General features: G+C 36.0%; 1 protein-coding gene across 1 annotated transcript; it reads left to right on the top strand.

Moving 5' to 3' along the window:
• Positions 1-8,832: 8,832 nt before the first annotated feature.
• Positions 8,833-12,659, top strand: rpp25l (ribonuclease P/MRP 25 subunit-like). The gene is made up of 2 exons (XM_056475430.1): positions 8,833-9,072; positions 11,359-12,659. Exon 2 carries the CDS (start codon positions 11,376-11,378, stop codon positions 12,012-12,014), a length of 639 nt encoding a protein of 212 aa, XP_056331405.1. The 5' UTR covers positions 8,833-9,072; positions 11,359-11,375; the 3' UTR covers positions 12,015-12,659.
• The last annotated feature ends 2,771 nt before the right edge of the window (positions 12,660-15,430 follow it).

Below are 15,430 nucleotides of genomic sequence, written 5' to 3' on the forward strand. Positions count from 1 at the left end.
AATTTTATTACAAAGTAATCTATGCAGGGTGACATGATGGCTCAGTGGTTAGAACTGTTGCCTCACAGCAAGAAGGTCGCTGGTTCGAGCTCCGGCTGGGTCAGTTGGCATTTCTGTGTGGAGTTTGAATATGCTCCCTGGGTTCGTGTGGGTTTACTCTGGGTGCTCCGGTTTCCGCCACAGTCCAAAGACTGCAATATAGGTGAATTGGATGAACTAAATGGTCTGTAGTCTGTGTGTGAATGTGAGCGTGTATGGATGTTACCAAGTACTGGGTTGCAGCTGGAAGGGCATCTGCTGTGTAAAACATATGCTGGATAAGTTGGCGGTTCTTTCCGCTGTGGTGACCCCTGATTAATAAAGAGACTAAGCTGAAGGAAAATGAATGAATGAATGAATGAGTAATCTTTACAATTTGCTATTCACAGAGACACTTAAAACCATAATCATGCTTGCGACTCTGCTGATAGGATCAATGTTCTGCCAAGGTAAGAGAAGACCTTTCTCAGTGTGATTTGGCTAAAACATCTACTAAACTAATAAAAGTAACTGATTATTCTACTGATCATTTGCTGAACACACACACAAACACACACACGCACTCTTCTGCACCACATAAAAGTATAATGATGTCTCATTCTCGTGTCCACTGAACTTTTATTTTGTAAGGTCTCTCATTAGTGAGCTATGGAGACAGCTTCATCACGGCCTTTCCAGAGAACCTTGGCTTCTTCTATCCATTTCCTCTCTTTAACATCCTGAAAGTCACAGCCCTCTACGACAACACTAAAATCACCATCTTAAGTAAAAACACACAGCAAGACTATGTTATCCAAAAGTCAGGGCAAACCTTGCGTGTGTACATTTCGAACGTTGAAGTAAATCAACTTGGCTTGTGGGATTTATCTGTCAGAATTACCAGCGACAAAAATGTCACACTGGTTTCTGTAAGTCAGCGAGGAATGAGCACTCAAGTCAATGTCATTCAGCCCATAGTAAATCTCGGCACAGACTATTGGATCCCTTTACTGGATTACCCTGGGTATCTTGAAACCTTCAACCTGCCCAGTCTGGTCAGTACTGACATTAGATACAGTTCATTCAAGCTAATCATCATCAATGCGGTGAACAGTCAAAACAACATCATTGTAGTCAAGAAAACCTCGACCGATGTTGAAGAAGAGACTTTCAGTATTGACCCTTACAAGCTGGTTCAGCTTCAAACCAACGGCTCTGTGCTGAGGGTCAAATCTAGTAGTAAAGTGGCTGTGATCTTGACCCATCCATGTGTGGAAACTGCAGACTGTAACTGTAACATGATTATGAATCAGATTCTTCCCACGGAGTTGCAAGGTCAGAATTTTATCGTGCCGTCTGTCTTCAATGTGACAAAGACCATGTTGCTTTTCACATCAGAAAATGCCTCCACGTATTTTCAGAATGGCAACCAGTTTCAGGCTTCTCCTTCAGCACTTGTGTCGTTTTCAGACCTGCAGACATCGCAGCTGGTGAACGTTTCAGACAGAGTGTCCATCAGACTCATCAGTCCAGGCCTGGTGGTGGAGATGATCTCAGAAAACAGTTTTTCCGCTTGTTTCCTGCTGCAGTTCAATGGACCGAATGGCCAGGCTGTGGTGATTGCGGAAACAGACAGCAAAGATCAAGTGAGCACAGAGAGTGGTTTCCTTCAAGCATCACAATGGACTGCAATCGCTGGAACAATCTACTCTTCGACTGTTGTGACTATACCAGTGCAATACGCCACAATCTGGCATCCAACCTCAAAGATAGCTGTGTATATGCTGGAACAAATGGCTGCTAAAATATTTTATGGATGTCTGGCCTTGCCAATCTGTGAAAAACCTGGTAAGAAATCAATCAATCAATCAATCCATCCATCCACCCACCCACCCACCCATCCATCCATCCATCCATCCATCCATCCATCCATCCATCCATCCATCCATCCATCCATCCATCCATCCATCCATCCATCCATCCATCCATCTATCTATCTATCTATCTATCTATCTATCTATCTATCTATCTATCTATCTATCTATCTATCTACCTACCTAGTGTTCAATCCTGCTAAAATATGTCAATCCTTAGCAGAATTTCACCCTACAGAAGGCGCTTAGGTGGGTTACACAGGGTTTAGTATTATTTAGTGTAAAGGATTAGGGTTTAGGGTTATTTGGTGTAAGTGTTTAGTGTTTAGCATTTGGGGTTAAGTGTCTTGGGTAATTTAGTGTTAGGGTTTAGGGTTATTTAGTGTAAAGCTTTAGGGTTAGGGTTTTGGATTTAGGCTAAATTGTCCGTAGTGTATGAGTGTGTATAGATGTTTCCCCGAGATGGGTTGCAGCTGGAAGGGCATCCGCTGCGTATGCTGGACAAGTTGCCGGTTCATTCCGCTGTGGCGACCCCAGATTAATAAAGGGACTAAGACGAAAATGAATAAATGTCAAGCCTTAGCAGAAATTTATCCTACCTATCTATCCTCTCTTTCTCTCCATCCATCCCTCCTTCTGTCCATTCAAGGCATCTGTCAATATTAATAATCTATTCAAGTTTTTTAAAACTTGATATGCATTGCCTTCATGAAAAATTACTGTCTAATGCTATATGATGTTAATTCGGCTGAAAATAATTTTCTCTTGGAAAATACAAATAAATTTTACAAAAGACAGTGAAGTTGCAGGAAATAAACTGAATTTAAAAATTAAATGTAGTAGTTTCTAGTAAATTAGTAGTTTTTTTGTACATTTTATTTCTTGTTCTTTACATGATTGCAATTAATAATCTATCTATATTTGTAATTCTAACGGTTTAAAAAGTATTAATGTACCTGTAAAAGAAGAACTTGTATGTTAAATACTGCCTTATATCAGGTGTATGGTACAGGTATCAGTTTACATCATAAGTAAAAGTAAAACGGCTTATTTCTTCATGTTTTCAGATCTTCATGGCTGTGTCTTAGCGCCAGGAACATACGTAATTGGACCTGACCTTCTGAATTGGACAAAGTCGCGTGAGTACTGTGTGGATAATGTAAATCAGTTTGCCTGTCCTTTAAGTAAATCCATCCTGAAGGACATGGCCGATAACCTGACCGCAGGGGATGGCCAGGGCTGGATTGGTCTCCGTCGCAGTCTGCTAACTACAGAGTGGTACTGGCAGGATGAGTATGCAAGCCAAACCACTCTCAGTTTTGTGCACTGGAATGATGGCCAGCCGGTGGATCCTTCACGTGGATTATGTACTTCAGTGTCCCTGGATCCTACAAAAGGCTACAAATGGGAAAGTGGACGCTGCTGTGACACGAAGAAACCTGTCTGCTACAAAAGACCAGCGTACCTCATTCCCTCACAAGACTGGTTGGGATTGTATATTTGAATTTAGAGCTTTTTGTGATGCTGTTTTAAATTTCATTATATGTCATTTGTGTTTATATTAGATTTATTTTAGATACTTAAAGAAATTCAGTAATAAAATAAAAATAAACAAAATGTATGTAGTAAATTAGCAAAACATGACAATCAACTTCCATCTTAGAACCATTCAATTACTATAACAAATTAAAAGTATATAAAACATGACATCATTTTTTGCCATGAATTTCAGTGCATTATGCTTTGTAAAAACATACACGCAGACCATAATTTATTTAATTTAAATGTTTTTAATATTAATAATTATTTATAATTTATTTAAAATTAGTATAATAACATTTTTAAAAAATATTTTCACCTCTTACATCTGTTGAATTGATGTTATGTTTGAAATATAACTTGAAGGCAGACATTCAACCTGTGAATTTAGTGCAGCTGGATTAACCTGTTGTAGCAAGACTCATTATTTAACAGCAAGTCCTGTTTCCAATTAAAAGCCAATTTATCCTACCGAGTCAATTGCAGGCTCTGGGTCCGGCATTAGCGTTTGCACAGTCATATACATGTACATATACAGCCTAAATATACATGGCGCAAGATCTATAAATCAGGCTCAATGACAAGGAGTGCAAGATCTGTGATTAGTCACATTGGTATCTGTGCTGAGTGTGGGCCAAGAGCCATGGGGGCAGAGCGAGGTCTGGAACGTGTGTGTGAGCTCCAGATAGACACTTTTGTATTGTTTATTTTATGATTAAAGTTGTTGAATGTTCACCGGTTCCCACTTTTTTCATCCTTGATCGAGTGTGAGTTTTAAACTACAGTTTTATTGCACACATTTCTGGCATAAACTCAAAACACCGGCAAAGAAACTTGGCAGTTAAACACCCCATCGCTAGGGAATCTGCTGACGTTTTTTGCTATTTCTGCAGGGAATTTTGGTAAAAATCTGTGGATTTCTGTGGAATTATATTGGGAGTATCATAACTAAAACCTTAATATGTGAAATAAAAAAATAATATCTTTTTAACTTGTATTTAATGTTTAAAATTCAAATCCAATTAGATTCACTTTATTTGGCAAACAAAGCAAGTCTCTCATATATTATTTCTACTAAAAGACAGAAAATATGACTTTACAAACTGTATTGTAAATAAATCAAACGAACACGTTCATATTAGTCAATAATATTACTGTAATTAATTAAAAACGGAATAAATATAGATTTACACACATTTACACAAGTAAATAAACAGAAATAAGGATTGGGCTAAAAATCTGCGGAATTCTGCGCGCGCAGATTCTGTATGGGCCTACCCATCGCCTATTTGCATTTTGGGAATGTTATTGCAGCACAGACACACTGCAAATGTTCACATACTATAAATGTTCACAACAGAATCAACTACATGCAAGGTACGCACCATTGAGGTACAGTGAACACTTGACGCTAAAGTATAAATCAGGTTTAAAAAAATAGTTCACACCAAAATCTGTCATCATTTACTCTCCCGTGTGGGGTTTTAAACCTTTATGAAAAGTATTTTGAAGAATGCTGGTTGCTGAGACCCATGGACTTCCGTAGTAGGAAAAAAAATACCATGTAAGTCAATGGGTCCCAGCAACCAGAATTTTAAAAAATATTTTCTTTTGTGTTCAACAAAAGAAAGACACTCACCTGAACAAGTGAAGGGTGAGTAAATGGTGACAGAATTTTCATTATTTTTGGGTGAACTTTTCCTTTATGCTTACAGCACCTGAAAAGTGAAACCAAAACCGTTTGATTGCCCCCTTGTGGCTGGCTGCAGTATAGGTCATAAACGCTGGCTTTGTGACCCAAACATAACACTTCAAATAAAGTTTTTCCATAGACTTTTTTGTCATTTTAGGTAGTTCTTGTTATGTTGATGTTTTTGTTTGTTTGCTTTTAGATAGTTATTTGATGCTGTATAAATGTGTTTTGTGTCATAGTTATACTTGGGTTTAAGTCTGTGACACTTTAATACTGCAGCGCTGCTCTAGATCATGATACAGCATAGACATAGACGTAAAACGTTACCTGGCTTCACTTTACTACAGTGGAATGAGTAGAGATTTCATCCATCTTTTATTTATTTATTTATAACTCCGGGCGTCAGGGTGGCACAGCAATAAGGTCGCCGGGTCAGTTGGCGTTTCTGTGAGGAGTTTGCATATTCTCCCCGTGTTTGCGTGGGTTTCCTCCAGGTGCTCCGGTTTCCCCCATAGTCCAAAGACTATGACTATTGAATTGAATAAGCTAAATTGGCCGTAGTGTATGTGTGTGAATGCAAGAGTGTGTGGGTGTTTCTCAGTATTGGTTTGCGGCTGGAAGGGCATCCACTGTGTAAAACATATGCTGGATAGGTTGGCGGTTCATTCCGCTGTGATGACCCCTGATTAATAAAGTGACTAAGCCGAAAAGAAAGTGAATGAATTTTTAACTCCTAAATGCTAAGGTTTTGTGTAGTGTACGCTTCATGCAATTCTTGAAAACTTTCTGTCTTATGTGATGTTTTCTGTTCTCTTGATCCCTCGTTCACAGGTAAGCGCATTTGAAAACATAGTAACTTTAATTCATTGTGAATGGTGATTTTGTCAGGTGACGCTTTGTTAATAAATCTGGATTTTAGCAGTGCAGAGCAGCAGATTGTAAGTGACTAGTCTTTATAGGCCCCATTGACTGACAGCAGATGTATAAAAATCTGTAAATTAGATTTAGGGACAGGCTGTAAAGTAGTGGATTGATATTACATGATGATGTCATGAATATGCTAATTTCTAACCATCTAGCGTCTGCATTGTTATTCATAATTTGTTTGACTACATGTATTCTGAGGCACAGAATGTTTCCATTCAACAAATTAAATCACACATCAACATCCAAACAATCCTAAATAGTTTCCCTAATGGCAACAATGATGTAAAATGTGAATCTAATCAGCAACAGTTATTTAATGGTAAACCAGTCAACAGACTCTAAACTGATCTGCATTTTTCCCTGTTGTAAGCTATTGACTTAATTATTCCAAGTTACAAGTTTTTAACAATCCCATTTTTTCCTTTCTAAATTCAAATTAAGAGCTGTATACTTGACATAAAAACCTAAACAAGCAGCTACATTTAAAAGAAAAAATCTAAATAACAAGAAAATGTGATTATTAGCCTACATTAGGACAATAGCTAAATATGTGAAGTAGAAGATATTAACGTTTTAAACCTCATAAATGACACGCTTTCATTTTTAGAACTGCTTGTTGTGTCACAACCAGTCCAGTACAAATGTAGGCCCTACAACAACATCTAAACGGTTCAAATCTATACAACGTAATTTAAACAAATCCAATAATAGGCTACTTAACTGTTAATATGGCACAAATGAATGCGATAAATATTTACTTGAAGCATTCAACGGGTCGGTTATTTTGCAACAAATTTGTCTGCTTCTCCTCGGAGTTTCCCTTCTGCGCGCCCTTTCCTCTTCCTTCCTCATGGGCTGCGTTCTCTCTCCATCTTCGATTCCCGCGCATTCAGTTTGAAAACCATGTTTTTAAATAACATTCATGTTCAAATATCATTATGAATATAGCTAATAATCGAATCGAATTCGGAAAATATGCCTTTTAGTCTATTTTTTGCTGTAATAATATAAAATAATAATAGAATTAAGGTTATTACATTTTAAAAATAATTTACCATGTCCAGTCCAGACCTGAGTGAGACTGTTTTTATTCGACAGAGGTGTTTAAAAATGTAAATATATTTTTAGTGGGGGCCCTGCTGTGCCCATGTACAGCTGTAAAGTGTGACCGGTTGCATGACTCTGCTAGGCTGCGACAAGTGCCTAATTCTGAACGCGCGGTGGGGCTATGTTCGTATAAACGACACATTTGGACTATCTTCCAGTTTTTCTCGGTCACTTTAGTACATTTCTCAGATCAGAATTGAAATTTGCAAAACAGTAAAGTGCATTTCTCAAAACAGCGCATACAAATAGCAAACCACCATAGATTACATGCAAAACCCAGTCTCTTACTCAAAATCCTTAGTTCATCTCTCACAACAAAATTTCTGTATCAATGAACGTGTCGTTGCCATCAGAATTAAAAGTCCTTGTGTTATTGTGTGTGGATAAGACAGACAAATTACTAAGTCATGTTGTCAATATAACAGTGTGCTCTGTAGGGCTGTTCTTACTATGAAAAATGTATATATATTTTTGCTGTTTGTAATTTGTTACCAGATTTTGTCATTGTGATACAGAAAGGAGAAGACAGCACTGCATAACACAAAGAAAAAACAAAACAAAATTAGAAATGTGAACATAGGACAATCTCCTTTCAGAAACACCTTTATTAGAAAAAGCCAAGATTCACCTGGGAGAAATGTACTAATTGTATACAGATTTGGAACAAAAAGTCTAATGGAAATGTATAGAAAAATGCATAATGACAAAATATTATGACAACTTGTTCAGCCATTTTGCATGCAAAAACTTATGATTTGAACAAAGGATTAAATGTTGTGGGGCGTGAGACTACTACAAAATAATACATATTGATTAACATGACATAAGCAATTGATAATGCAGGAAACAGCAGAGAATTGCACATAATCATTTGCATGGATGTACGTAAGCTTTTGCAACTTGTTCAAAGAAATGAGAAACAGCTTTTTTGATGTGCACAAGTGACACAATGATGTGAAGATTGAACAGGGAGTTTTGAGAAATGGACCAAAGTGACTGAGAAAAACTGAGCAAAAGCTGAGCAAAAACAACAGCTTTAAATCAAAGTTATAAACCACCCAAAAATGACAATTCTGTCATTATTTATGCCATCCTCCACTTGTTGGAAACGTGTTTGTTTTTTTTTTTCTTTTGAGCACAGATGAAAATGTACTGAAGTATTTTTCTGTATTTTTTTATTTAAGAAAGTTATTCTTTTGTTCCTGCGATGGATGTCAATGGATGCTTTTGCCCAACATTCTTCAGCATGTCTTTGTGTTCAACAGAAGAAAGATTTCATGAACGTTTATAGAACCACTTGGGTAAATGGTAAGGAAATGTTATTTTTTGGTTAAAATCGCTTTATAACAAAGATCCTTAATATTCAGTTTACTCCATCACAACATATTAAATTAAAGTAGGCTATATAGAAAAATGTATTAAGTATAATAGTCTGAATTTATGATTCAATTAAATGTAAATCTGAGTTATAGTCCTATTTTTAAATAAGTATTCTTTTCATACTATATTTGGTGATTGCTTGAGCTTGCATCTTGCTAATAATCACTTTTTTATTAATCTAGTTCAATTATACGTTTTTAGATCAATTAAAATTTTAGGACTGTAAAAATAAATACTTAAAAACTACACTTCCCATGAACACGTGCGGCGCTTTACGACAGAACTTACAGGCACTCGAGCTGACGTCAAGTGCTGATACATGTGGATAAGCTATCTGTAACACAATGTTTTCAATATTTTTAACAGTGTCGTTTTACCTGTAGTTAACTTTGTGTTCAAGAAATAGACACGAAATTGACGCCTTATTCCTGCATTTAATTTACATGGAACGACATAAAGCTTCAGTTATTTAGAAAACCCGTCGCAGCCGCCTGAATGTGCTAGCCGGATCGCTAACCTACTTTAGCAAAGAAAGTAAGTTTGTGAATTTTTTCACGCCAAAATTGGTATATAAATCACATACACACACTCAGTGCATAATGAAAATCACCATACCATTTTAAAATAATTACTTTATTTATCATACATTTCCAGCCTTTCAATTGTTTTGTAGCCTAACGTTACCCTGTGCCTTTCTAACTTACAACTTTATCCCGAAACGCTTTTGATAGCAGGTTGTAATGTGAGTTTTAATTATTTCGAAACTCAATTTTTTTTATGTCAGGTTGTAAACAGATTTTTATAGTCATTGTATTCATATTTATTCATTAGAAATTGTATTCATTCATAAAAAAAATCTGTTTTGTTCTGAGTACACTGGAACATACAGTAAATGTGTGGATTTTAGGAGATAATAGTCTTTATTAGTCTATTTTAGTAACAATAAATAACTGGTAAAGAAAACCCTCTTGTAAAAGATCATAATGGTTTTAGTCATGGATCGGACCATTTTTCGGATGAGCCAATAAGGTGGAGACGAGTGTAATTTGCTCAACCATTGATTACAAAAAAGTTCTGCAAGAATCTTTTGGTTTTAACAAACAGAACTTAGAACCTGTAATTTTATTGAAAATAAATAAAAACTAAAATTGTATTTGTTACTACTGATAAAAATTCACTGTTACTACTACTATTGCTGATGATGCTAAATGTATCAATCTAACATTATAATTTGTACAACCCATATTATGCATGGGACGATGACCGTTTTCAAAGTATACCGTGGTGTGGAAAAGTCAATGTTTTAAAACTGTCAAAATTTTCTGCGATACAGTTCCTAAGGTATGTGTAAGTTTTTTTATTTATTTACCTTTTTTGTTTGTTTTTTAGGACAGCAGAAAAGATATCCAAAAACACCGTTATAAATTGTAAATGAATCTGTGTTTTTTAAACTAATGAAGAGAACAGAAGTCAGTGATTCATTTGAATTATTTAGCCTGACATGTTTACTGCTCCAAAATATTTGAAATGTTTCTCAGAATAAAATATTTTGTGTTCAAAGGGTAAAAAAGTTTTAGTTTTTTACCCAGACATTTAAAAAGATTTTATTTTAGATTAGTTATCGCAATACTGTGAAAATACCGTTTTTTTTTTTTTTTACATATAAGGTATGTTACATTTCACCACTGATGACTGTAGTAAAATCCAAGGTATTCAAAAGTATTTACTTTTATCGTATTCCAACTGGTTCTACACCCACCCACTCATTCCTAGCAGGGATCGAACCTGGTGTTTTTTTTTTGTGAATGCTACATTAATGTACAAGTGAAAATGAAGCTTCAGATATCACTGATCACGTGATTATAGCAAAATGAATCAGGCTCCAGTACACTGCTTCACTGCGAGATGTATAATTTTTTAATGCATGCTTCAATGACATTGCCGCACAATGTCACATCACTAATTTTTAGTCTCATTTTCAGTAAATGATTCAGCTATTCACTCATAAAACTTCATGTTTCATTGCTAGATGTGCCATTTTTTAAGGATTATTCAGTGGCATGTCTTTGATGGCTGGTTGTTGCCACCTATTGGTTAAATAATGTAATTGCTGCCTACATCTTTTATTTTCGAGGGTCAAGTTAAATGTACATAATGGTGATTTTAATATTTACCATAAACATCAATGGTTTTATCTAAACTATAAACTGGAATCCCAGTACTTCTGTGTTATTTGAAGTTCGTAACTTCATAACTAACTCAAAAGATTAAAGACTGAAGCTCTTTCTTGATTTTTGCCTTTTTCTAACACAGGTTTGAATGCAGCGATTTGAAAGATTAATAAACATGAGCAAATCACCATCATTTATATCTTTATATCACTTTATCATTATATCATCATTTATGTTGTGTGGGTGTAATGTTAATGATTAATCATACAGTTTACACTGAATGGTAAACAAGTAGTAACAGAAAACACCTTTAATAACCTAAGAAACCCACCACATCCCGAATTACCCACCACAACGTTTTACGTCAGCTTTGTATTTTACAGGAAAACTTAAATGCTTTTATGCATGTGATTTGAATGACGCGAGAGGCGATCGCTCTCCGATTGTTACAAATCTAGGATTAATCTACCAGTAAAAAAACATCATTAATCTGCAGGTCATGTGGGTTGTTATCCGTACGAATCACAGATCAACCGTGATCCATTACACCCCTAGTATGTGGTTGCATATGCATGAACCACACTACATTAACAAATCTAATATACATTAATTAATTCCTGTCCCCTGTTGTTTCTATTGCCATCCACAGGTCTAAATCTAAATGACATGGAGAACTACAGAAAAGCAAACACAATAGAGCAGCCCTGCCCGTGTCCGTTCCCCGACCTGCCCAGCGACACTCCTGAAGTTCGAGTGAAGTATGGCAGCAAAATCCGTAACCTCATGAGGTTTGCTTTAAGCCGTATGGAGAAAACAGCTCCTGCAGATCATGATGCTTCAGAGGTGAGCAGTGGGACAGGGGACATTCTGTGTCGCCAAATAGTATTCACAGGCGTGGGTCCGAGCGTTGCAAAAGCAATCACGTGTGTTGAGATCATGAAACGGCGCATTCATGGGCTACATCAGCTTACTAAGCTTACCTACAGCACAGTTCAGGATGTCTGGGAGCCGCTTGAGCCTGGGGCCGGGCTGGACAGTCTCACCGTCAGCAGAAACGCACCCAGTATTTGGATTCTGCTCTCAAGAGACTCGCTTGATAAGAATCAGCCAGGTTATCAAGCTCCCGGCTCTTTTGACGCCTTGTGGATTCAGGCTCTCAAAGAGGAAGCAGCAACTCCGAGACACGGACAAAGAAGGAAGAGGGGAGGAACTGGGACTGGACGGGCAGAGGTGGGTGGTAGAGGAAAAGGGCCACGTAAACAAACCGGATGGCCTGGAGATACGCGAAAACCTCCAGGTCATTGAGGGGGTGGACAGGAGTGAATGAACAGATGAATTATTATTGGTCTTAACCTGTCATGGTTATAGATTTGTTTATACTTACTTTAGTTTTATCTCATTTTAAAATATTTTTTTAAGGTGCCATATCTTGAGTACTCCTGACATAAAAAAAAATCATAGGGTAATTTATGTAAAACATTTCTGAAAATAACCATCATAATTTGTTCACCCTCACACCAACAAAATAGGATTTTGCCTTTTTTTCATAGAACACATTTTTTAGGAATGAAGTTTTCTTGCAAAAGAAGTATTATGTAGTAATCTTAAGGAAGCAAGCACTTTTGTCACAGTTTTGACTTGAGGGTGTGTACATTTTATTTTATTAGCTGTTTTTTCTAAAGTAATTTACATTGCTTCAAACTAAATTTCATTAAATAAAATTTCAATCAGCTATTCACTGTGTTATGCATTGGCACCATCTATAAAAATGTATAGGAATAATGTATTCAGAATATACTGTGGTGTATTTGGATACTATCTTACATAAAATCCTGTACAGTTGCAGTCAAATATTTTCAACCCACTTTATGTGAGCATACATTTTGCTGCCATGAACAAAACTGTATTAAAACTGTTCACCAAAAAGCATCAATAAACCATTGTGCATAATTATTCTTTTGTGCGATTCTTCTGAGGACATAAAGTTAATGTAAAAAGAAGCCATCGGATTGTCTCTGAACTTTTATGTCCAAAAATATCTAAACCGCCAAAATGTAATGTCCTAGAATTTTTTAAATTCCTATAAGCTCAAATAAATGTTGCCTCTAAGAGCTTACAAGGTTCCGTCGCCTTTTTATTGGCTCATTCCTGTAGGCATGGGCCTGTATAAGATTTGGACGGTATGATGACCTTGGATAAAAATACCATGGTATTGTAATTCTCTTTTTAAATGTCTGGGTAAAAAAACTACTTTTTTCCCTTATTGAACACAAATCATTCATTCATTTTCTTTTCTGCTGAGTCCCTTTATTAATCTGAGGTTGCCACCGCAGAATGAACCGCCAACTTATCCAGCATATGTTTTATGCAGCGGATACCCTTCCAGCTGCAACCCATCACTGGGAAACATCCATAGACACTTATTTACGCACATACACTATGGTCTATTTTTTAGAATACCCAATTCACCTGTACCACATAGCTTTGGAGTTGTGGGGGAAACCGGAGCACCTGGATGAAACCCACGCGGACATAGGGAGAACATGCAAACTCCACACAGAAACGCCAATTGACCCAGCCGAGGCTCGAACCAGTGACTTTCTTGCTGTGAGGTGAACATGCTACCCACTGCGAACACAATATGTTTTATTTTAACTGACATTTAAAATACTTTGGAACAGTAAACATGTCAAGCTAAACAATTCAAATGAATCATTGACTTCTGCTATCTTCATTCATTTTAAAAACACAGATTCCTTTGCAACATAAAATGGCATCTTTATCTTCCTTGTTTTTGGATATAAAGCAAGCCACTGCACTGTTCAGGTTTATAGCAGGCTTGGATTATGGTGTATAAGAGATTTTTTTTTAAAAATGTTTCTTGAATAATTTTTTTCTTTTCTGCTCAAGATACTAAAAAACGAAATAAAATTGTCATACATAAACGTACATATACCATAGGAAACCTTGAAACCGGTTATTGTCCAATGCCTACATTCCTGACTGTCTTGCTAGAAAATCCTGTGATCATCAGAGTTTGAGGTGTAAGTCCCACAATATTTGCTAATGTTATACTTCAATGAACTCATGATGTCCTCCATCTTGAGGGGGTCTCAGTGGGGATCATCGTCGTCATCAAACCAAACCACCTGATTGTTGGCACCTTTAGTGTTCATCGTCCAAACCAGGACTTGTACCTAACAATTACAGATTTTCCCATTTTCTTTATGTAGGTTGTGCTATGTAAATAATATAATGCCATTTGTAGTCCGACTGTGTGTGTGTGTGTGTGTAGGAGAAATCCGCTGTCACTGTCAAGATGAATGAAATCGTTTTGAGTGCATGCACTTTTGCTTTTGGCAGGTCTTTATTTTTTTGTCCTCAGCTGAACACATGAAGTTTTTTCTTCTGTTGAACACAAAGGAAGATATCCTGAAGAATGAAAAGAACAGCCATTAACATAACCTTTGTTCCATTCTTCAGAGTGTCTTTGTGTTCAGTAAAAGAACGAAATTCATAAAAGTTTAGAACCATTTGAGTGTGAGTAAATGGTGAGGACATTTTCATTTTTGAGAGAAATATCCCTTTAAATACAACAATATTAAATAATTAGACAGAGCAGTATATTTAAAATCCTGTAATTTTATAATCCTCGGACTAAATATTATCAAAGTTATCACTTTATAACTACACAAAGCTTTTACAGATGCAGATTATATAAAACTCTGGATATTTAGAAAAGCTACCTTTTTATATTGTTTTAGTCTTTGTGGGTTGTATAAGTTAGATTACAGCTGTATATTTTCTTTTTTTCATGGGATCTAAGATATCATTTGCTTAAATTAGAGTGTTTGAGACCAGGGTGGTCCTGACATTTTCCATTTGGAAGAGCTTTTGCTGTTTCAGGAGGCAGTTCAATCAATGTCCATGTGAATAAATTCAATGCATTTGATCTATAAATTAATATAAAACCAAGGTATAATTGTCAACATTTGTATCAAAGCTGTCCTAAAATAATTTTTCAACATCCAATCCTGTCCCGGGACAATTTTGAAAAACTTTTTTGATCCACTTCAAATGTTGAGCAGTGATTGTTGTTTCTTTTCTTTTTTTTATTTGAAGATTTGATTAGTATCAGGCATTTTTTTTCCATATCAGAAAAATCCAAATAGGCTTATTTCCTCATTTGCCACTAACCTCTCCAGGAAAGGAAATTTAGTATTTTGAATACCAAATATGTCTGTGGAGAAAATACACAAATTTAAGCTTGAAGGCTGTGACCGAACACCAGTGTTTTTTTAATGGCACAGCTCAGAAAGCCCGAAGGCATGCAATCGCAGTTGTTGTTGTGTATATATATATATATATATATATATATATATATATATATATATATATATATATATATATATATATATATAAAGCTTCTTATATCTACACAACACATCTACAAGTTGATCAGTTGTTGGTCATAGCAGCATTAGTGAAGAACACAAATCCACACTTAAGTTGATCAAAAACTTGGAAAATATTGTTTGTTTCACTCATATTGAGCAATAAAACTAACACCATTTCTTACAGGAAATTTCACTGTTCGCTGAAACTTGATTCATTAATTGATTAGATTGAACAAAGTATGGATTCTTATCGAGGTGTTAGTGAGTTTTGACATTTGTAATATGAAACTTGTTGATTTTATCAACAAGACAAATCTCTTCAGT

This window comes from Danio aesculapii, chromosome 16 (assembly GCF_903798145.1).
Source record: "Danio aesculapii chromosome 16, fDanAes4.1, whole genome shotgun sequence".
NCBI lineage: Eukaryota > Metazoa > Chordata > Actinopteri > Cypriniformes > Danionidae > Danio > Danio aesculapii.